At 47.4% G+C, this 24,296-nt stretch overlaps 2 protein-coding genes across 2 annotated transcripts in view; both read left to right on the top strand.

Annotated features, from left to right (window-relative positions):
- Window positions 1-6,892, top strand: part of UFC1 (ubiquitin-fold modifier conjugating enzyme 1) — a 15,065-nt gene extending 8,173 nt beyond the window's left edge. The window contains exons 4-6 of the mRNA XM_073609273.1: window positions 2,022-2,098; window positions 2,254-2,344; window positions 6,462-6,892. Of these exons, the coding sequence (XP_073465374.1) occupies window positions 2,022-2,098; window positions 2,254-2,344; window positions 6,462-6,533 (240 nt within the window). The 3' untranslated portion in view covers window positions 6,534-6,892. The remainder of the gene's footprint in view (window positions 1-2,021; window positions 2,099-2,253; window positions 2,345-6,461) is intronic.
- A 1,423-nt stretch (window positions 6,893-8,315) lies between these two features.
- Window positions 8,316-24,296, top strand: part of USP21 (ubiquitin specific peptidase 21) — a gene marked incomplete in the record, with an annotated part of 38,715 nt that continues 22,734 nt past the window's right edge. Inside the window, 5 exon segments of the mRNA XM_073609280.1 lie at window positions 8,316-8,516; window positions 12,870-13,639; window positions 17,158-17,217; window positions 17,812-17,935; window positions 20,578-20,689. Coding sequence (XP_073465381.1) covers window positions 8,495-8,516; window positions 12,870-13,639; window positions 17,158-17,217; window positions 17,812-17,935; window positions 20,578-20,689 — 1,088 coding nt within the window.

The raw sequence follows: 24,296 nt of genomic DNA, 5'->3' as shown, positions 1-24,296 counted from the left end.
GGGTGGGGGTGTCCGTCGCCAGGACAAGAAGTGAGAGAGTGGGGGTGTCACCAGCAGAGGAAGTGTGAGGATGTGGGTGTCACCAGGACAGGAAGTGAGAGGGTGGGGGGTGTCACCACCAGGACAGGAAGTGAGAGGGTGGGGGTGTCACCAGACCAGGAAGTGAGAGGGTGGGGGTGTCACCAGAACAGGAGGTGAGGGGGTGGGGGTGTCCCCAGGACAGGAAGTGAGAGGGTGTCACCAGCACAGGAAGTAATAGGATGTGGGGGGTCCCCGGGACAGGAAGTGGGAGGGTGGGGGTGTTCCCAGGACCATAATTGAGGGGTTTGAGGTGTCACCAGGACAGGAGGTGTAAGGATGTGGGTGTCACCAGGACAGGAGGTGAGAGGGTAGGGGTGTCACCAGGACAGGAAGTGAGAGGTTGTCACCAGCACAGGAAGTGTGAGGATGTGGGGGTCACCAGGACAGGAAGTGAGGGGATGGGGGTGTCACCAGGACAGGAGGTGTGAGAGGGTGGGGTGTCACCGGGACAGGAAGTGAGAGGGGTGGGGGGTGCCACCGGGACAGGAAGTGAGAGGGGTGGGGGTGCCACCGGGACAGGAAGTGAGAGGGTGGGGGTGTCGTCGCCAGGACAGGAAGTGAGAGGGTGGGGGGTGTCGTCGCCAGGACAGGAAGTGAGAAGGGGTGGGGGTGTCGTCGCCAGGACAGGAAGTAAGAGGGTGGGGGGTGTCGTCGCCAGGACAGGAATTGTGAGGATGGTGGGTGTCACCAGGACAGATAGTGAGAGGGTGGGGGTGTCACCACCAGGACAGGAAGGGTGAGGGTGGGGGTGTCACCAGAACAGGAGGTGAGGGGGGTGGGGGTGTCCCCAGGACAGGAAGTGAGAGGGTGTCACCAGCACAGGAAGTAATAGGATGTGGGGGGTCCCCCTGGACAGGAAGTGAGAGGGTGGGGGTGTCCCCGGGACAGGAAGTGAGAGGGTGGGGGTGTCCCCGGGACAGGAGGTGAGAGGGTGGGGGTGTCCCCGGGACAGGAGGTGAGAGGGTGGGGGTGTCCCCGGGACAGGAGGTGAGAGGGTGGGGGGTGTCCCCGGGACAGGAGGTGAGAGGGTGGGGGTGTCCCCGGGACAGGAGGTGAGAGGGTGGGGGTGTCCCCGGGACAGGAGGTGAGAGGGTGGGGGTGTCCCCGGGACAGGAGGTGAGAGGGTGGGGGTGTCCCCGGGACAGGAGGTGAGAGGGTGGGGGTGTCCCCGGGACAGGAGGTGAGAGGGTGGGGGGTGTCGTCGCCAGGACAGGAGGTGAGAGGGTGGGGGTGTCGTCGCCAGGACAGGAAGTGAGAGGGTGGGGGTGTCGTCGCCAGGACAGGAAGTGAGAGGGTGGGGGTGTCGTCGCCAGGACAGGAAGTGAGAGGGTGGGGGTGTCGTCGCCAGGACAGGAAGTGAGAGGGTGGGGGTGTCGTCGCCAGGACAGGAAGTGAGAGGGTGGGGGGTGTCGTCGCCAGGACAGGAAGTGAGAGGGTGGGGGGTGTCGTCGCCAGGACAGGAAGTGAGAGGGTGGAGGGTGTCGTCGCCAGGACAGGAAGTGAGAGGGTGGGGGTGTCGTCGCCAGGACAGGAAGTGAGAGGGTGGGGGGTGTCGTCGCCAGGACAGGAAGTGAGAGGGTGGGAGGGTGTCGTCGCCAGGACAGGAAGTGAGAGGGTGGGGGTGTCGTCGCCAGGACAGGAAGTGAGAGGGTGGGGGTGTCATCGCCAGGACAGGAAGTAAGAGGGTGGGGTGTCGTCGCCAGGACAGGAAGTGAGAGGATGTCACCAGCACAGGAAGTGTGAGGATGTGGGTGTCACCAGGACAGGAAGTGAGAAGGTGGGGGTGTCACTTTTGTAGCCCCAATGCTGCGGATGACAGAACAGAAGTAACAGAGATCACGATGAGGGACTGGTCCCAAGGCTGCAGGTAACAATAACCTTTTCCAGGTTTATATGTTGCCTCTGTAGATGATAATAATATTTTTGTCTCCTGGCTGTAGATTCCGGTCACTTACCCGGCCACGGCCCCCGAAATCGCCCTTCCAGAGCTGGATGGCAAGACGGCGAAGATGTACAGGTAAAGGGGGGGGCCCATGACTGGCACTCTGCAGACCATGTATGGTCATTAAAGGGGAACTCCGAGTATATTTTCAGGAAGGACGGCTTGTACTCAGCATGTGCCCAGTGAAGGCTCCCTGCTGCCAGCATGTAATGTTTCATTTCCCCCCACAGAGGAGGGAAGATCTGCCTGACGGAACACTTCAAACCCCTGTGGGCGCGGAACGTACCAAGATTCGGCCTGGCCCATCTCATGGCTTTAGGGGTGAGTATTGGTGAAGAGGAGCGGTCAGTAGGTGAAGAAATCCCCGACATGTCACAATGTGCGCTAAGGTGAAAAATATCAATCTGGAGATTATTAATGCATATGAGGTATACTGAAAATACTGCATAAGATGCTTATCCAGCCACAGCAAGGCACCAAGGAGATATATATATATATATATATATAATATATATATATATATCTATATATATATATATATAAAAACAAGTGATTTTAAAGTGCAATGTGTAAATAATATACTAGATGTATACCATTAGAATGAGAGTAGTGATTACTGAACTACTACCTGTGTGTGTGTGTGTGTGTGTGTGTATATATATATATATATATATATATATATATATATATATATATACTATTATATATATATATATATTTTGGATGAAAAAAATCATTTATATAGTCTGAAATTTACAGTGAAAAAAAAAAAATTATAAATAAATATATCAGAGTGATAAGTGCAAAACACAACAAAGTGCCACACAATGAGTGTGAATATCAAATCCAAGATGTGGTACGTTATTATTAAAGTCCAATATATGAAAGAAATGCACATAAAGTCCATAAAAACAGTTCATAAAAATCCAACGTGAGTGCATTAATCTTAGTGCTCAGAATTCCATGCTCAAGTGCCTTCCAGTGACCTCCCGGGGACAGCCGCTCACCTCAGAGCGTGCGACTCAGCTGTGAGACTGAGTCTAAACACGCTTATGAGCCATCCCACAGCTCAGTGATGGAATCCAGATACACAGTTTTCAGCAGCAGCTCCACAGTTAGGAATAAAGGAAAAGAAAAACTAGATAGTGTGATATCGTTTATAAATATTTATTGGAATAAAAGCTCCCCACATTAGGGTACTCACATTTGCAAGGTGCCTGAGTGCACCAATCTGATAACAGTCTCCAAAGTTTGCCTGTCAGGAGGGATAAGCTGTGCATCGCATCTCAGTGGAGTGAAAGGCTCCGTGCTCCGTCCTGGCCCTTCCCCCCTACGCGTGTTCGACACAGGGTCACGTGTCTTCATCAGGGGGATGTGATTGGACGGACGCTCTGATTGAACGGCGCCCCAGAAAGCGACAAGCATCTGCGAAACTAGGATTTACAGCTGTGTATATGAGGAACGAGTTAATCTGTAAATCCTAGTTTTGCAGATGCTTGTTGCTTTCTGCGGCGCCGTTCAATCAGAGCGTCCGTCCAATCGCATTCCCTGATGAAGACACGTGACCCTGTGTCGAACACGCGTAGGGGAAGGGGCCAGGACGGAGCACGGAGCCTTTCACTCCACTGAGATGCGATGCACAGCTTATCCCTCCTGACAGGCAAACTTTGGAGACTGTTATCAGATTGGTGCGCTCACGCACCTTGCAAATGTGAGTACCCTAATGTAGGGAGCTTTTATTCTAATAAATATTTATAAACAATATCACACTATCCAGTTTTTCTTTTCCTTTATTCCTAACTGTGGAGTTGCTGCTGAAAACTGTGTATCTGGATTCCATCACTGAGCCGTGGGATGGCTCATAAGCGTGTTTAGACTCAGTCTCACAGCTGAGTCGCACGCTCTGAGGTGAGCGGCTGTCCCTGGGAGGGGGGTCACTGGATGGCACTTGAGCATGGAATTCTGAGCACTAAGATTAATGCACTCACGTTGGATTTTTATGAACTGTTTTTATGGACTTTATGTGCATTTCTTTCATATATTGGACTTTAATAATCAAGTACCACATCTTGGATTTGATATTCACACTCATTGTGTGGCACTTGGCACTTTGTTGTATTTTGCACTCATCACTCTGATATATTTATTTATAATTTTTTTTTTTTTTTTTTTCACGGTAAATTTCAGACTATATAAATGATTTTTTCATCCATTATATATACAGGTAGTAGTTCAGTAATCGCTACTCTCATTCTAATGGTATACATCTAGTATATTATTTACACATTGCACTTAAAAATCACATATATCACATATATATATATGTATATGTATATGTAATTGTTTTAAAAAAGTAACAAACATTTTTAAATAAAAATGAAGGCTTTATATATATATATATCTATATATAGATATATATCTATATATAGATATATAGATATATCTATATATCTATATATATATATATATAGATATATATATATATATATATATCCTTTGTGCCTTGCTGTGGCTGGATAAGCCTCTTATGCAGTATTTTCAGTATACCTCATATGCATGAATAATCTCCAGATTGATATTTTCACCTTAGCGCAGCGTATCTTTTGTATACATTGTATTGCACGGCATATGAAACGTGTTCTGCGCGGGCAGCTAGGTGATTTCCACATTTGAGGCAATATACCATTGTGGCTCGTAAAATCCCCCTTTTATCTGTCACAATGTGCAGCAATCCTAGAAGAGCTCCACCTTTTATCATGAGAAAGTCGTCTTCCATCTCCAGTCAGTGACTTTGCCAAGGCTGAGATGATGTCATCAGTCTGCCGCAGGCGGGAGGAAGCATTTCCTCAGTCTCCCCTCTTTCACTGATCAGACTCCATTGTATGCTAGTTCCCTGATTCTCCTACTGACCCATCTGTTGTCATTACAGACCGAAGACCTGAAGTAGATCTCTGATGTATTGCTGGGCCCCGTTTTCAGTGACCTGTTTCTGGGGCCCGTTTGCGGTGACCTGTTTCTGGGCCCCGTTTTCAGTGACCTGTTTCTGGGCCCCGTTTTCAGTGACCTGTTTCTGGGCCCCGTTTTCAGTGATCTGTTTCTGGGCCCCGTTTTCAGTGATCTGTTTCTGGGCCCCGTTTTCAGTGATCTGTTTCTGGGCCCCGTTTTCAGTGATCTGTTTCTGGGCCCCGTTTTCAGTGATCCTGTATCTGGGCCGGTTTTCAGTGATCTGTTTCCGGGCCCCGTTTTCAGTGATCTGTTTCCGGGCCCCGTTTGCAGTGACCTGTTTCCGGGCCCCGTTTGCAGTGACCTGTTTCCGGGCCCCGTTTGCAGTGACCTGTTTCCGGGCCCCGTTTGCAGTGACCTGTTTCCGGGCCCCGTTTGCAGTGACCTGTTTCCGGGCCCCGTTTGCAGTGACCTGTTTCCGGGCCCCGTTTGCAGTGACCTGTTTCCGGGCCCCGTTTTCAGTCACCTGTTTCCGGGCCCCGTTTTCAGTCACCTGTTTCCGGGCCCCGTTTTCAGTGCTGGTGCATAGCCTTCTACTGTAAGGTTTGGTTCACACCTACAGGTGCGACCATGCGCGGGTGGCATTTTTTCCCACAAGTCGTGTGTAGGGCAGCCCATTAATTTCAAGGGGTTGCCCTACACCCCAAAAAATGAAGCAAAGAAGTCCCCGGCTCTTTTTTCCGAAAACGTGCCGCACCCAAATCGCACAGTGCCACAGCTAAACAATTCATGCGTCTCTCTGCCTGTCGGGACAGGCGTTTTTTTGGTTGTTTTTTTTTAACACTATTGTGTGGCCTTCTGGACAAGTTCCAGGCCTCACGTGAGGATTTCTATGTTTGCCAAGTTGAGCCTCTGTGTCCTCCTCCTTTAGGGGAGATTTCACTTCCTATCAGGACAGGAAGTGATGGGGAAACATCAAAGGCGGACACAGAACTTCTTCTTCTCCTGGTGACAAAAGGGGTATCACAGGGACAGGAAGTGATGGGGAAACTTCAAAGGGGGACACAGAACTTCTTCTTCTCCTGGTGACAAAAGGGGTATCACAGGGACAGGAAGTGATGGGGAAACTTAAAAAGGGGGACACAGAACTTCTTCTTCTCCTGGTGACAAAAGGGGTGTCACAGGGACAGGAAGTGATCTGTGTCCTTCTTTGAAGTTTCCCGAACTACTTCTGCTGGTGACAAAACGGGTGTCACAGGGATAGGAAGTGAGGGAAAAAAATCTTTCCTGGTGGGGGTCATAGACAGGACCTGATAGGAATTTAACTCCCCCCCCCCCCCCCCCCAACTAAAAAAAAACCTACAATAGGGTAGGGTTTAAATATAGGGGAACATCTAATATCTGGGATCTGCTTTTAAAACTTTTAAATGTATTTTACAATTTCCTTCTCCCGGTCCTGGAGATTCCTGGTAACTCTTTCCTCTCCGTCCCTCAGCTGGGCCCCTGGCTGGCGGTGGAAATTCCTGACCTGATCAGCAAAGGATTAATCAAACATAAGGACAATTGAGGATGAGATTCCAGCCAATCAAGACCCAGGGGGGACAAAGGATCAGCCAATCGCTTTCCTGATACAAGACCCGGGGGCCACTAACCAGCCAATCACCTCCCTGATACAAGACCCGGGGGCAAACGACCAGCCAATTACACCCCCGAATACAAGACTCGGGGGCAAACGACTAGCCAATCGCCTATCTTATAGGAGGACCGAGGACCACCAAGCAGCCAATCACGTCTTTGCCGATACAAGACCCCCCCCAAGACCAGCAGCCCAACTCCAACTCTTCAGAATCTGTTATTTATCATATTTGTACCCAAAACTGCCCCCACCATCTGCTATTCTGTGTAATAAACCTTCTCTTGCGCTCACCTGGTCTGTGTGCCGTCATTACATCGGAGGAGTTATGGGCAAGATTGTGGTTCATGTGTCTCGTGCAGGAGCAGAGCCGATCCTAGATGCTTGGCTCTGTGGGTGAGAAGTGTAGGGTTTGGAGGTGACACCAGAGATCCCGCCAGACTACATAGACCACCAAAGGCCAACTGGAGACAAATCTTTTATGGACAGAGCAGGGAAAGGGTGACCTCTGACCCCCACTGTATATAGATCGTGACCTCTGACCCCCACTGTATATAGATTGGTGACCTCTGACCCCCCTCTGTAAATTGGTGACCTCTGACCCCCTCTGTATATAGATCTGTGACCTCTGACCCCCCTCTGTAAATAGATTGGTGACCTCTGACCCCCCTCTGTAAATTGGTGACCTCTGACCCCCTCTGTATATAGATCTGTGACCTCTGACCCCCCTCTGTAAATAGATTGGTGACCTCTGACCCCCCTCTGTACATAGATCCTGACCTCTGACCCCCCTCTGTAAATAGATTGGTGACCTCTGACCCCCCTCTGTATATAGATCCTGACCTCTGACCCCCTCTGTATATAGATCGTGACCTCTGACCCCCTCTGTAAATGGTGACCTCTGACCCCTCTGTATATAGATCTGTGACCTCTGACCCCCTCTGTTTATCGTGACCTCTGACCCCCTCTGTTTATCGTGACCTCTGACCCCCTCTGTTTATCGTGACCTCTGACCCCCTCTGTTTATCGTGACCTCTGACCCCCTCCGTAAATTGGTGACCTCTGACCCCCTCTGTATATAGATTGGTGACCTCTGACCCCACTGTAAATAGACTGGTGACCTATGACCCCTCTGTATATAGATCTGTGACCTCTGACCCCCTCTGTTTATTGGTGACCTCTGACCCCCTCTGTATATAGATTGGTGACCTCTGACCCCCTCTGTATATCGGTGACCTCTGACCCCCCTCTGTGTATAGATCTGTGACCTCTGCCCCCCTCTGTTTATTGGTGACCTCTGACCCCCTCTGTATATAGATTGGTGACCCCTGACCCTCTCTGTATATTGGTGACCTCTGACCCCTCTGTATATAGATCGGTGACCTCTGTATATAGATCGGGGGTCTTTGTATATAGATCGGTGATCTGTACATTATTGATCTCTTATAATATAATTTTCAGTCTCATCCTCCATTGTGATTATAATCAGAGCGTCAGCCCCGGACTGTACCATCGTAGTGATGTCGGGGGGAGGGGGGACAGGCAGTATCGGTGTCTTGTATCGCTCCGGTGGGATATCTAATCCTCCTGTGTAATGGGGGTGCCGGGTGATGATAAACACACAACCCTCCCATAATCTGTAAGGGAGTACTTCCTCCCCTCCCCCCCTGGCTTCAGCTCAGTGGTTCAGTCCAATCCGTGCGCAGGCGCAGTGCGCTCGGGAAGGCCCCCCCCCTGACCATGCGAAGTGCGGGCGGGGGAAGCCGAGTCCGCCATGTTGGCTCCTGGCAGGAGACGGTTTACTAACACACGGTGACTATGGACAACCGCCGTACATGTGAGAGCAGAGCGGAGCCTCCCGTCACCGGACAGCCGTCCCCCTCCCGGTGTGCAGCATGACCCGCACCCCCAGCCCCGGTGAGTGTTTACATCCAACCCCTCCCCCCCTTCCCTGTGCGGTGTGTGAGCATTAACCCCTCCGTGTGCGGCACACAATGAGATCCCCTCCCCCCCCCATACTGCAAACAGGGGGCCTTGTTGTTGTGGGGGAAGCAGTGGTCTCTCTGTAGAGCCCCCTCCCTGCACGCTGCAAACAGGGGGCCTTGTGGGGGAAGCAGTGGTCTCTCTGCCGAGCCCCCCCTCCCTGCATGCTGCAAAGAGGGGGCCTTTTTGTTGTGGGGGAAGCAGTGGTCTCTCTGCAGAGGTCCCCCCTCCCCCAGCACGCTGCAAAGAGGGGGCCTTGTGGGGGAAGCAGTGGTCTCTCTGTAGAGGGTCCCCTCCCTGCATGCTGCAAAGAGGGGGCCTTATTGGGGAAGCAGCGGTCTCTCTGCAGAGGTCCTATACATCCCCGCCTGAGTAGGAAAGCCTGTCCCGTGCCAGCACGCTGCAGAGAAGGAAGCAGTGGTCTCTCTACAAAGGTCCCCCCCCCCTTTCCCCTGTACTGAGACAGACCTCTAGCAGTGCAATCAGCGAGGCTCATGCTCTCTGCTGATTGGAGAGTTTTGACTCAGCGGAGGGGGGGGGGGGGGGCATGCCCGACCTCTGCTTCCTCCTGAAGAGCAATGCGTCTTTGGTTCCCTCTTTAGAGGACATTTTGACAGACAGGTATGAACATTGCCTTCTATGTAAACATCCCTTGTAATAGAAATAAGGGATGACGGGTCCTCTTTATAAGGGGGGGTCAAAAAGACTCCAAATCTCTCCTCTACAAGGCGTAGACAACCCGGGGGGCCCCTCCAGCTGTTGCAGAACTACAAGTCCCATCATTCTCCTGGGGGTCATTGCAGCTGCCAGCCTTGCAATGCCTCATGGGAGATGTAGTTCCAAAACAGCTGGAGGACTACTGGCTGCCTCCCCTCAATGCAAAGTATTAGATCAATATTTTTTTTGTTTGTTTTTTTTTTTTCTTTTGGTTTTGTTTTACATTTTTTATTTTTATTTAATGCTTTAAGAAAAATGTCCTTGTTTACATTTGGCTGAAACAGGATGTAACATCATGACGTTGCCTCAGGCCTCCCAGGTCATAGAGATGAGCAGAGCCCGTCTATCCTCCACACATCTCTGTGACCAGCAACCGCCGGATCGTTATTGGGATTTTTTTTTTTCTAAAAATACATTTTCGCCAAAATTAAAAAAAAAAAAAAAAGAAAATATCATGACAACACTGAAGAAATGACTCTTGTCTACAATGTAAAGTAGTGAGTGTACAGCTTGTATAATAGTGTAAATTTGCTGTCCCCTCAAAATAACTCAACACACAGCCATTAATGTCTAAACCGCTGGCAACAAAAGTCAGTACACCCCTAAGTGAAAATGTCCAAATTGGGCCCAAAGTGTCAATATTTTGTGTGGCCACCATTATTTTCCAGCACTGCCTTAACCCTCTTGGGCATGGAGTTCACCAGAGCTTCACAGGTTGTCACTGGAGTCCTCTTCCCCTCCTCCATGATGACATCACAGAGCTGGTGGATGTTAGAGACCTTGCGCTCCTCCACCTTCTGTTTGAGGATGTCCCACAGATGATCAATAGGGTTTAGGTCTGGAGACATGCTTGGCCAGTCCATCACCTTTACCCTCAGCTTCTTTAGCGAGGCAGTGGTGGTCTTGGAGGTGTGTTTGGGGTGGTTATCATGTTGGAATACTGCCCTGCGGTCCAGTCTCTGAAGGGAGGGGATCATGCTCTGCTTCAGTATGTCACAGTACATGTTGGCATTCATGGTTCCCTCAATGATCTGTAGCTCCCCAGTGCCGGCAGCACTCATGCAGCCCCAGACCATGACACTCCCACCACCATGCTTGACTGTAGACAAGACACACTTGTCTTTGTCCTCCTCACCTGGTTGCCCCCACACACGCTTGTCACCATCTAAACCAAATAAGTTTATCTTGGTCTCATCAGACCACAGGACATGGTTCCAGTAATCCATGTCCTTAGTCTGCTTGTCTTCAGCAAACTGTTTGTGGACTTTCTTGTGCATCATCTTTAGAAGAGGCTTTCTTCTGGGACGACAGCCATGCAGACCAATTTGTGCGACGGGAATATAGACCAGACGCAATTTTAAAATGTGACATGTTGCGTATCTATTTACTCGATCTTTTATAATTCACCCCCCAAAAAAATTGGGATATATATATACAATATTTTTTTTTTTTTTTTTTTTAAACTTTCATTAAAATGTATTTTTTTCCAAAATAATTACATTTAAAAAAACACTATGCAAATAGCATGCGACATAAAAAAAAAAAAAAATACAACGATAGCTATTTTATTCCCTAGGGCCTCTGCTAAAAAAAAAAAAAAAAAATGAAACGATCTTTAAGCCCTTCACCGATCGCTCCCAGGTGTGCGTTCATTAACCTGCGATTGCCCGAAGAACAGCACAGTTCACGAACGGATGGGCGATTCGCAGTCGGAATGACTGCGGCTCCTTCAGTGGCTCCGGGGTTGATCCCTCCAGGGCGGCGAATCCCCGCAGGACGCCATATTTATAGCTGCCGTTTATTTCTGTAGGCCTCAGGAATTCCCGAGGGGGGCGGCCGTTCTCTCGTCTCGCAGCCCGCAGCAATTTGAGGGCACTGACTTCCCAGAACGCAAAGCTGGTCGACCATGGGCGCCAGGGGCGTTCTCAAAATAAATAGCGATTGAAGGGTTAACGGGCAACACTCTCTCCCCCCCCCCAAGTGATCCACATTTATTCGGGGGTGTGGGTGACGCCTTCACTTCTTTGGTGCCCTTGCGACTTTAAATAGTCCGCCATCTTGTTTTATGGAAGTCCTGGCAGATGTGATGAGCAGGTGGGAAAATACTTAACTAATATATAGGGGGCGCTGCTCTGGGCGTTCTCAGAATGACACATCTGACAGTCTCATATTTCATTTTTTCGGTTGGGAGGGGTTCAGGCAACGTAGGGAGAAGCTCCGCCCACCGTTGGTTGCAGGTTCATGATGGACATGTGCACTGCCGAAAAACTTGTTCGTTTTTCATTTCATTTTTTTGTTTTTTTTTGTTTTTTTTGTTTTTTTGGGTCATTCGTTATGATCAAAATTTGGATATTTGGAAGTTCTGATATTTGGAAATTTGGAATTTCTGAATTTCTGAATTTTAGAATTTTGGAATTTTGGAACTTCGGAATTTCGGAATTTCGGAATTTTAGAATTTCGGAATTTTAGAATTTCGGAATTTCGGAATTTTAGAATTTCGGAATTTTAGAATTTCGGAATTTTGGAATTTCGGAATTTTGGAATTTTAGAATTTTGGAATTTTGGAAATTTAGAATTTTAGAATTTTGGAATTTCGGAAATTTGGAAATCCGAAAATAAGAAAGAAAATCCGAAAATTTGAAATAATAACTAACTATTAAATTATAGGTATTGGAATTTTTCCTTTCAAATTTGACTGTTAGTGAACGTAACGAACACAAATTTATCCGAAGTTACAAATTATCTGTAATAACGAATGCCGCATCTAAACAAATGTAACGGAATGAATTAATAGTACATAATAATAATAATAGTTTTTATTATTTATTTTAAAATATATATATTATTTGTTACATTCCATTCGTTCAGATGTGGCATTCGTTAATTCGGATAATTTGTAACTTCTGATAAATTCGTATTTGTTACGTTCACAACAGTCAAATTTGAAAGGAAATCCCAATACTTATAATTTAATAGTTAGTAATAGCTAAGTTATTATTAGTTAGTTGTTATCTCAGATTTTCAAATTTTCGGGCTTTCATTCTTATTTACAGATTTTCAGTCTTTGAATTTTCGTTTTTCTTATTTTCGTATTTTTACATTCTTGAATTTCAAATTTACGAATTTTCGTGTTTTTTTTAAATTTCCTGATTTTTTTTTTTTTTTCTTTATTTCCGGATTTTTTTTTTTAGTAATTTCCAGATTTTTTAGTTTATGGATATTTGAATCTACAGGTTTTCATTTTTTTTTAATTGTCCTCTTTTATTATTTTCGGATTTCAAAAATTTCGAATTTACGGATTTCTTAATTTACGGATTTTTTTTTTTTAATTTCCGTTATTTTATTTATGGATTTTTGAATTTACGGATATTTGAATATGCGGGTTTTCGTTAATTCGGATATTTCTAAAGTAACGAATTTGTCGAAATTCGCTAAAGAACAAATTTGGAACGAAACGAATTGCACATGTCTAGAAGCACTGTGAAAGTCCTGCTGTCTTTGGATTTTGGATGCCGAGTATTATATTGAATGTCTGGACTGTAACATTTTGCTTCTTTTTTTTTTTTTCAGGGGGACCCCGCCCCATCAGGTCCACAATGCCGCAGGTCTGCGAAGCCAGATTTGGGCGGGGCCGCGACTCCTTTCCGGTCGCCTCCCAGCCTCCCACCGCTGGCAAAATCCTCACCTCTCTCCGCACCGTCAGCCAAGAGCGATCGTCCGTCTCCGCCACGGTTTTCAGCAACGGCCTCCCGAAACGGCGGCCCCTGCCCCCGCCTCCGGCTCTGGAGGAGAAGACCAAGGTGGAGCGCGGACGCAGCACTCAGAGGGCGGAGTCCTCCAGCAGGAAGGGGCCCCTAAAGGCCGACCACTTGCTGGCAGTCAGCAGCACTCCCGCCATAAAACCGCCGGCTCAGCCGCTCGCGCCCAAGACGGGAAGTCTGTCCCGGTCCAAATCGGTGAGCTACGGAGACCTGAGCTCTGCTGGGAGCAAAGTGGAGGAGATCAGCAAAGGACTGTCCCGGGTGACGCTCAGGCAGCGGAGCGCCTCCTCCAGTAGGAAGCCGCCGTTGGACCCGGCCGTGCTGAAAAGGAGCAGCTCGCTAAAGAGGCTTAATTCCTTACCGACGGCGGAGTCACCGCGCAAACCCAACGCCGTCTCTGTGACGACAGTACGGGCAAACGCCGCAACCAAACCGGCACCGCAAGAGGCAGAGGACAGGAAAGACTCGCACCAGGCCCGACCAGCCTGCAGCTTGCCGACTACAGAGACGCCGACCACCAACGGTACGAAGACGCAGGAGAGGCGATCGTCCTCATCTACACCGCTACATGTACCGGAGGTAAAACTGAACCTTTTCTGTATTTATAGCTCTGACATATGCCATAGCGCTGTACAGAGATCACTGAGTCAATCACATGAGTATCTGTACCAGAGGAGCTTACACTCTAATCTCCCCTCCCCCCACAGGCACACACTATTATTATTATACAGTTTATATCACTCTGACATATTCAGTAGCGCTGTACTGTGGCCGGTATGGTATCTTAGTGTAGAAGTCCCCGGCTGTGATGGTAGGTATGGTGTTGTTGTGTAGATGGTAGGTATGGTATGGTTGTGTAGATATTAGGTATGGTATGGTTGTGTAGATGGTAGGTATGGTATGGTTGTGTAGATATTAGGTATGGTATGGTTGTGTAGATGGTAGGTATGGTATCGTGGTGTTGATGGTAGGTATGGTATGGTTGTGTAGATATTAGGTATGGTATGGTTGTGTAGATGGTAGGTATGGTATGGTTGTGTAGATGGTAGGTATGGTATGGTTGTGTAGATGGTAGGTATGGTGTCGTTGTGTAGATGGTAGGTATGGTGTCGTTGTGTAGATGGTAGGTATGGTATGGTTGTGTAGATGGTAGGTATGGTATGGTTGTGTAGATGGTAGGTATGGTGTCGTTGTGTAGATGGTAGGTATGGTGTCGTTGTGTAGATGGTAGGTATGGTGTCGTTGTGTAGATGGTAGGTATGGTGTCGTTGTGTAGATGGTAGGTATGGTGTCGTTGTGTAGATGGTAGGTATGGTATGGTTGTGTAGATGGTAGGTATGGTATGGTTGTGTAGATGGTAGGTATGGTATGGTTGTGTAGATGGTAGGTATGGTATGGTTGTGTAGATGGTAGGTATGGTGTCGTTGTGTAGATGGTAGGTATGGTGTCGTTGTGTAGATGGTAGGTATGGTATGGTTGTGTAGATGGTAGGTATGGTATGGTTGTGTAGATGGTAGGTATGGTATGGTTGTGTAGATGGTAGGTATGGTGTCGTTGTGTAGATGGTAGGTATGGTGTCGTTGTGTAGATGGTAGGTATGGTGTCGTTGTGTAGATGGTAGGTATGGTATGGTTGTGTGGATGGTAGGTATGGTATGGTTGTGTGGATGGTGGGTATGGTTTGGTTGTGTAGATGGTAGGTATGGTATGGTTGTGTAGATGGTAGGTATGGTGTCGTTGTGTAGATGGTGGGTATGGTATGGTTGTGTAGATGGTAGGTATGGTATCGTTGTTGTGTAGATGGTAGTTATGGTATCGTTGTTGTGTAGATGGTGGGTATGGTGTCATTGTGTAGATGGTAGGTATGGTATGGTTGTGTAGATGGTAGGTATGGTATGGTTGTGTAGATGGTAGGTATGGTATGGTTGTGTAGATGGTAGGTATGGTATCGTTGTTGTGTAGATGGTAGGTATGGTATCGTTGTTGTGTAGATGGTAGTTATGGTATGGTTGTGTAGATGGTAGGTATGGTATCGTTGTGTAGATGGTGGGTATGGTGTCGTCGTGTAGATGGTGGGTATGGTGTCGTCGTGTAGATGGTAGGTATGGTATCGTTGTTGTGTAGATGGTAGGTATGGTATCGTTGTTGTGTAGATGGTAGGTATGGTATCGTTGTGTAGATGGTAGGTAGTTGGCGTGGTGACACAGCTGTGTGTACCTCCCCAAGGTCATATTGCGCGCCCGGCGCGCTCCTAGCGTTCGTTCCCCTCCCGTCCGCAGAGAGAAAGCAGCGTGACTCCATAGCTAATTAATCCCAAGGAGATGAGCTCTCGCTGATCCACCTTGAACAGTCCCAGGCACAATCCTCTGAGAAGGATGATGATAAGGAGGAGGAGAGGTTGTCTCTTTAATCCCCGTCATTCTCCCGAGGACGAGCGAGCAGTCAGGACGGGCTGGCCCCCTCGCAGAGCCGCACCATGCCTGGGCTGCAGGGGACCGGTCTGGTCGAGCTGCCCCAGAAGCTCCAGCACATGCTGGCCGACAAGAAGGAGGTCCAGGGGAAAGGCGTGGATATCTCTGAGTCCGTGGTCCATACGGCATTGATGGGGCTCCTGCTTATGACCGCTGAGGTAATGCACACAGCAAAACCTTCCAGAACCACTCTGGCCTATCTAGGGGAGGTTTCATGGGCAGAGGTCTGTATGTACTGAGATAAGGAATGTTCAGATGATGCAGAAGCATATTGGAGGATGCATGGGGGCACAACTCTCAGGGAGGTGCACTAGCAGTCTTTTGATAACACAGGTTGCTCTGGGGCGGTCATGAAGTCGTGAGGTACACAGAGGGCACTAGGAGTCATTAGATGACACAGGATGCTTTAGGGGGGTCCTGAAGTCACGTGGTACACAGGGGGCACTAGGAGTCATTAGATAACACAGGTTGCTCTGCGGCGGTCCCGGATTTACAGGGTCCACAGGGGGTTCTAGGAGTCAGATTACACGGGATGCTCTGAGGCAATCCTGAAGTAAGTCATGAGGTACACAGGGGGCACTAGGAGTCGCCATATGACACAGGATGCTCTGGGGCGGGTGGTCCGGAAGTCGGGGTACACAGGGGGCACTAGGAGTCAGATGACACCGGATGCTCTGGGATGTGCTTGAAGTCATGGGGTACACTGAGGGTACTAGGAGTCATTAGATAACACAGGATGCTCCTGGCGCGGTCCTGAAGTTGTGAGGTACACAGGGGGCACTAGGAATTGCCAGATGACACAGGATGCTCTGGGGCAGTCCTGAAGTCACGTGGTACACAGGGGTCACTAGGAGTCACCAGATAACACAGGATGCCCTGGGGTGGTCCAGAAGTCACGTGGTACACTGAGGGCAGTAGGAGTAAGATGACACAAGATGCTCTGGGGCGGTCCGAAAGTCATAGGGTACACAGGGGCACTAGGAGTCATTAGATGACACAGGATGCTCTGGGGCGGTCCTGAAGTCATAGGGTACACAGGGGGCACTAGGAGTCAGATGACACCAGATGCTCTGGGGTGTGCTTGAAGTCATGGGGTACACAGAGGGCATTAGGAGTCATTAGGTAACACAGGTTGCTCTGGGGCAGTCCTAAAGTCGTGAGGTACACAGAGGGCACTAGGAGTCACCAGATCACACAGGATGCTCTGGGGTGATTCCTAAAGTCTTGAGGTACACAGAGGGCACTAGGAGTCAGATGACACCGGATGCTCTGGGGTGTGCTTGAAGTCACGGGGTACACAGGGGGCACTAGGAGTCATTAGATAACACAGGTTGCTCTGGGGCGGTCCTGAAGTCACGGGGTACACAGGAGGCGCCTAAGTGGTGGAATTTTCTGCTGATTTTTGTGTACACCGATCCCAGTTCTGTAGAACGCAAAATTTTTATTTTTATTTAAAGTCTTGTCATTCCAGCAGAATTATATAACACAGTTCTTCCGAGTTCTCTGTGAATCCTCCCAGAGGGTGAAGATTCAGGACGGCGATTGGCTAGATTGTCTTCTTACATCTCATTGGTCGCAGTTTGATTTATGTAAATGACTCATTTCTCTTGTCTGTTCTTCCTTGTAGCCTCCTCGGGTTCCTGTCCTCGGATCCGGGCATGTTGGGCTGCGGAATTTGGGTAACACGGTAAGAATTTTTTTGTGTGAGCTTTCTGATAGACTTGGTAAAGGGTCACAGCCCCTCCCCCCAAAACCTATTCATATTTTATAAATATAGGGGGATCCTGGTGGGCTAAGTCAGCCTGTGGGGATGGTGGGAACCCCTCATAATGGGCACAGCGGGTGTACAGACCTGGGAACTCAGCACAGGGATGGTGGGAACCCCTCATAATGGGCACAGCGGGTGTACAGACCCGGGAACTCAGCACAGGGATGGTGGGAACCCCTCATAATGGGCACAGCAGGTGTACAGACACGGGAACTCAGCACAGGGATGGTGAGAACCCCTCATAATGGGCACAGCGGGTGTACAGACCCGGGAACTCAGCACAGGGATGGTGGGAACCCCTCATAATGGGCACAGCAGGTGTACAGACCCGGGAACTCAGCACAGGGATGGTGGGAACCCCTCATAATGGGCACAGCGGGTGTACAGACCCAGGAACTCAGCACAGGGATGGTGGGAACCCCTCATAATGGGCACAGAGTAAGTCATTTCATTATAGGAGGGAGGTCAGAATTTCTATAATCAATATTAATGTCGGTTTGATTTTCATTTCAGTGTTTCCTGAGCGCCGTCCTGCAATGTCTGAGCAGAACCAAACCGCTCCGGGATTACATCCTGCGCCAGGAATATCGTCATGAGCAACACACAACCTGCCGGACACAGCAGGAGCTCACTGAAGGTAAATCACCTTTTGTACATCTAACCAGAGGCTCCGCCCAGTGCGCCGCCGGTACATCCACAGCTCACAATTTAAGGCTTATGAAAGCACAGCACACAACCCCCTTTTGTCCATTGAGGCTCATCATCAACTTGGCCCTCATCCCTCTTTATGGATTTCCCCCCCCAGAGAAGAGCACAGTGATGTCACTAGCCGCAAGTACATTGATTGGCTCTTCCTCCACAATTGGCCTTTTTGCGCCGTTTTTTATTATGCATACCGCTATTTTGGATCGTCTATTTCTGTACATAAAACACAGGCACTTCCAGGTAATCCATTTATCCTGAACTATAAATAGATAAGTCCAGTAATAGCGGCGGATTTACTCCCACCGTACCGCAAATCTTTGCTGTTGAAGAATCGGCATAGATATATAGATCAATTTGTGTGTGTGTGTGTGTGTATGTGTGTATGTGTATATATATATATATATATATATATATATATATATATATATATATATATATACACATAGTATCTGACAAAAGTAAGTACACCCCTCAGTCACATTTTTGTAAATCTTTTCATGTGACAACACTGAAGAAATGACACTTGTCTACAATGTAAAGTAGTGAGTGTACAGCTTGTATAACAGTGTAAATTTGCTGTCCCCTCAAAATAACTCAACACACAGCCATTAATGTCTAAACCGCTGGCAACAAAAGTCAGTACACCCCTAAGTGAAAATGTCCAAATTGGGCCCAATTAGTCAATATTTTGTGTGGCCACCATTATTTCCCAGCACGGCCTTAACCCTCTTGGGCATGGAGTTCACCAGAGCTTCACAGGTTGTCACTGGAGTCCTCTTCCACTCCTCCAGGACGACATCACAGAGCTGGTGGATGTTAGAGACCTTGCGCTCCTCCACCTTCCATTTGAGGATGTCCCACAGATGATCAATAGGGTTTAGGTCTGGAGACATGCTTGGCCAGTCCATCACCTTTACCCTCAGCTTCTTTAGCAAGGCAGTGGTGGTCTTGGAGGTGTGTTTGGGGTGGTTATCATGTTGGAATACTGCCCTGCGGTCCAGTCTCTGAAGGGAGGGGATCATGCACTGCTTCAGTATGTCACAGTACATGTTGGCATTCATGGTTCCCTCAATGATCTGTAGCTCCCCAGTGCTGGTGTCTTACCGACAAAGTTCCCTCGGTGGATAAGTTCCCCCCTGTACTGCGCAGGTGCAGCGCCTGCACAGTACGAACTACTGTCAGCCGCCGGAGATAGCCGAAGCTCAAACGCTTCAATCAGCTGTACACGGCGCCTGCGCTCTGGGTCCATGTTCCTTCCCCACCATCCAAGTGAACCTAGAGGGGGAATCTAAAAGATCCGAGAGAAGCGAGGTCGTGCCCGAAGCGTGGCGAGTGAAGCGAGGTCGTGCCCGAAGCGTGGCGAGCGAAGCGAGCCCGCGAGGGGCCCTCTTACAGGCGCCGTGTACAGCTGATTTTCACCTATTCCACTTCGGCTATTTCCGCCGGATCCTACTGCGCAGGCGCAGTAGAGGGGGGAACTTATCCGCCGAGCTGAACTTTCTCGGCAGAACACCGGCAGCACTCATGCAGCCCCAGACCATGACATTCCCACCACCATGCTTGACTGTAGACAAGACACACTTGTCTTTGTCCTCCTCACCTGGTTGCCGCCACACACGCTTGTCACCATCTGAACCAAATAAGTTTATCTTGGTCTCATCAGACCACAGGACATGGTTCCAGTAATCCATGTCCTTAGTCTGCTTGTCTTCAGCAAACTCTTCTTATAGCCTAGGCCATCTTTATGTAGAGCAACAATTCTTTTTTTCAGATCCTCAGAGAGTTCTTTGACATGAGGTGCCATGTTGTACTTCCAGTGACCAGTATGAGAGAGTGAGAGCTATAACACCAAATTTAACACACCTGCTCCCCATTCACACCTGAGACCTTGTAACACTAACGATTCACATGACATCGGAGAGGGAAAATGGCTAATTGAGCCAAGTTTGGACATTTTCACTTAGGGGTGTACTGACTTTTGTTGCCAGCGGTTTAGACATTAATGGCTGTGTGTTGAGTTATTTTGAGGGGACAGCAAATTTACACTGTTATACAAGCTGTACACTCACTACTTTACATTGTAGACAAGTGTCATTTCTTCAGTGTTGTCACATGAAAAGACAAAAATCTGAAGGGTGTACTTACTTTTGTGAGATACTGTATGTGTAAAAACACCAATCCGCCATAACTTTATGACCTTGTATTGAATATTCCCCCTTTTTCCACCAAAACAGTCCTGACCCGTCGTGGTGTGGACACCACTAGGTATACTGTGGTATCTGGCACCAAGCCGTCACTAGCAGCTCCTGCAATCAGCCAGCAATAGGTCACTATAGCAATGCTCTATTGCTGGACAGAGCTGAGCCTCCAAGGAAGGTCCTTGATTACACAGACACAACACAGCTCACGTGTCCTTAGACAAACCACAACAAGCGGTGCATGGAAAGACCGACGCGTTTCAACGCCCCCTTCTTCAGAGGCTCTGGCCCATAGAGATTGCCTTAGTAAAGTGGTGGTTCTAATGCTTTTAGAAGCCGGTTTTGGACAGTAATTCAGTTCTCATTCCCTCTGCAGCCTTCGCTGATGTCATCGCCTCCTTGTGGAGCCCGGAGGCTCCGGACGCAGCGAACCCATCCCGTCTACGAGCGGTGTTCCAAAAATACGTCCCGTCCTTTAATGGATACAGGTAAGATCTTCATCCATAAGCACAAATATCAGCAATCAATGTCCTCGGTCACATGACTATACAAGTGCAGATTCGTCCAGTCGGTAGCCTGGATTCCTTTATTGTTGTGTCCTGTTACCCAGAATGCATCAGTATTTAATATGGCTGCCAATGGCGCTATTACATCCTTGATTCTTAAAAGAAGATTACTTTTTGAGGAAACAGATTTTCGATTGTTACGTTTGATAGAAACCTTACGCTGGGCAGTGGCTTAGTGGTTGGGACCTCTGCCATGCAGCACTGGGGTCCTGTGTTAAAATCCAGACCAGGACACTATCTGCATGGAGTTTGTATGTTCTCCCTGTGCTTGCATGGGTTACTTGCTGGGCAGTGGCTTAGTGGTTGGGACCTCTGCCATGCAGTACTGGGGTCCTGGGTTTATATCCAGATCCGGATACTATCTGCATGGAGTTTGTATGTTCTCCCTGGTTTCCTCCCCCCCCCCCCCCCCCCCCCCACATGCTGGTAGGTTAACTGGTTCCTGTCTAAACTGACCCTAGTTAGTATGTGAGCTAAGAGCCTTAGATTGTAAGCTCTTCAAGGGACTGATATGAATGTGCAATATATATTGACAGCACTATATAAATGCCTAATAATAAAAAAAAATGCCTATAATAACCACTTGAAGACCCGGCCTTTTCTGGCACATTTTATTTATATTATTTAGAACCCTCAAACATATATATTATAAAAATTGCAACGATCAACATTTTATTCTCTAGTTTCTCTGCTAAAAATACATATATATTTTTAGCAGAGACCCTAGAGAATAAAATGTTGATAGATATATATTATATAATCTCTGCAGTTTTTATAAAATATATAGTGATCATTGCAATTTTTTTTTTATGTGTAAAATATATATAATATTATAATAAAAAATTGCAACGATCAACATTTTAATTCTCTAGATCAGGGATATGCAATTAGTGTGGACCTCCAGCTGTTGCAAAACTACAAGTCCCATCATGCCTCTGGGCCTCTGGGTGTCATGCTTGTGGCTGTCAGAGTCTTGCTATGCCTCATGGGACTTATAGTTCTGCAACAGCTGGAGGTCCGCTAATTGCATATCCCTGCTCTAGGGTCTCTGCTAAAAATATATATATGTATTTTTAGCAGAGACCCTAGAGAATAAAAATGCTGATTGTTGCAGTTTTTTTATGTCGCACGGTATTTGCATCGCAGATTTTCAAACGCAATTTGTTTGGAAAAAAAATACACTAATGAATTTTAATGCAAGAAAAAAAAAAAAAACTATATATATCTATATCCCACTTTTTTTGGTAAAATATATAAAAAGATGATGTTTTACGCCGAGTAAATAGATACCTAACATGTCACGCTTTTAAAATTGCGCACGCTCGTGGAATGGTGACAAACTACGGTACTTAGAAATCTCCATAGGCGACATAGGTTTAAAAATGTTTAGAGTTACAGAGGAGGTCTAGAATTATTGCTCTCGCTCTAACGTTTGCGGCGATAACCTCACATGTGGCGTAAACATCATTTTCGCTTCTGTGTGTGAGCATGGAGGGGCGGGGTTGCTTTAACCACTTACCGACCGGCCACTGTATATATACGTCATTACTTTAAAGATGGATGTCTCGGTAACGGCAGCAGCTGCTGCCACAACCGAGGTATCCATCTTTAGGGCCGGCGGTTCTGTACACGATAACGGTGGTCTCTGCGGCGGGTGCGCCGTGAGATCACTGTTGGCGGCGGGAGAGGTGCCACCCCCTCCCGCCGCTCTCCCCGCGACCTCCGCCGCTTACCGGAGCCGTCGGTAGCGGCGGAGGCGATCGGGTCCTTTCCCTTCCTCAGTATGGAGACGAGTGAGGCTAAGATGGCGCCCACCCGTCTCCATACATGACGTCAGCTCCGCCCACTTCTCTTAAAGGCACATTTTTTTTTGTGTCATTTTTTTTTTAAACGACTTTTTTTTTTTTTTTTTTTTTTTGCATTAAAGTCTAAATATGAGATCTGATGTCTTTTTGACCCCAGATCTCATATTTAAGAGGACCTGTCATGCTTTTTTCTATTACAAGGGATGTTTACATTCCTTGTAATAGGAATAAAAGTGATCCAATTTTTTTTTTTTTTTTTTTAAAACAGTGAAAAAATAAATAAAATAAAGTAAAATAAATAATAAAAAAAAAAAAAAATTTTTTAAAGCGCCCTGTCCCGACGAGCTCGCGCGCAGAAGCGAACGCATACGTTAGTAGCGCCTGCATATGAAAACGGTGGTCAAACCACACATGTGAGGTGTCGCTGCGATCGGTAGAGTGAGAGCAATAATTCTAGCCCTAGAACTCCTCTGTAACGCAAAACATGCAACCTGTAGAATTTTTTTTAAACGTCGCCTATGGAGATTTTTAAGGGTAAAAGTTTGACGCCATTGCACGAGCGGGCGCAATTTTGAAGCGTGACATGTTGGGTATCAATTTACTTGGCGTAACATTATAAAAAAAAAATTGGGCTAACTTTACTGTTGCCATATTTTTTTATTCAAAAAAGTGAATTTTTTTCAAAAAAAAGTGTGCTTATAAGACCGCTGCGCAAATACGTTGCAAAAAAAAGTATTGCAATGACCACCATTTTATTCTCTAGGGTGTTAGAAAAAAAAACAACATATAATGTTTGGGGGTTCTAAGTAATTTTCTAGCAAAAAAACTGTTTTAAACATGTAAACACCTAAAATCCAAAACAAGGCCAGTCCTTAAGTGGTTAATTTAGTTTTTTTTTGTTTTTTTTTTTTTCTTCTCTCTATTTTATTTCTTTTTTATTTTTACACTGTCACTTTAATAATTTTTTTAATTACTTTTATTCCTGTTACAAGGAATGTAAACATCCCTTGTAAGATCCCTTTTCACACTCACAGTGCGGCCGCGTTAGCGGTAAAGCGTTAGATTTAGCGGCGCTTTTTAGCTGCTAGTGGGTCGCTTCTAACCCGCTGCCGACGCTTTTCGGGCGCATTTAACCCTTTCTTCAGCCGCTAGCAGGCGGGTTAGAATCGCCCCACTAGCGGCCGAAGAAAGGGTTAAATGGGACCAAAAAGCGCTGCTGCTGAATCGCTTTGCAGGCGCTTCGGGAGCGGTGCCCATTAATTTCAATGGGCAGGGGCGGTGGAGGAGTGGTGTATACACCACTTCAAAGATGCTGCTTGCAGGACTTTTTCTAACATCCTGCAAGCGCACCGCCCCGGTGTGAAAGCACTGTGGGGTCTCACACTGGGGCTGCAGGGGAGGCGTTTTTCAGGCGCTTTACAGGCGCTATTTTTAGTCCTTTAGTGCCTGAAAAACGCCTTCGGTGTGAAAGGGGTCCAATGGAAATAGCAAGAGGAAGTAAGAGAGGGCGCACCAACCAAATGCATTATCCTAAAACCATTATTTTTATTAACTACTTAAGGACCGAGCCTCTTTCTGAGATTTGTTGTTTAAGTTAAAAACAGGGTTTTTTGCTAGAAAATTACTTAGAACCCCCAAACATTATACTTTTTTTTTTTTTTTTTTTTCCTAACACCCGAGAGAATAAAATGGCGGTCGTTGCAATAATTTGTCACAATGTATTT

Source organism: Aquarana catesbeiana, linkage group LG13 (genome assembly GCF_042186555.1).
Source record: "Aquarana catesbeiana isolate 2022-GZ linkage group LG13, ASM4218655v1, whole genome shotgun sequence".
In the NCBI taxonomy this organism is placed as follows: domain Eukaryota; kingdom Metazoa; phylum Chordata; class Amphibia; order Anura; family Ranidae; genus Aquarana; species Aquarana catesbeiana.
This window is presented reverse-complemented; position numbering and strand designations above follow the sequence as displayed.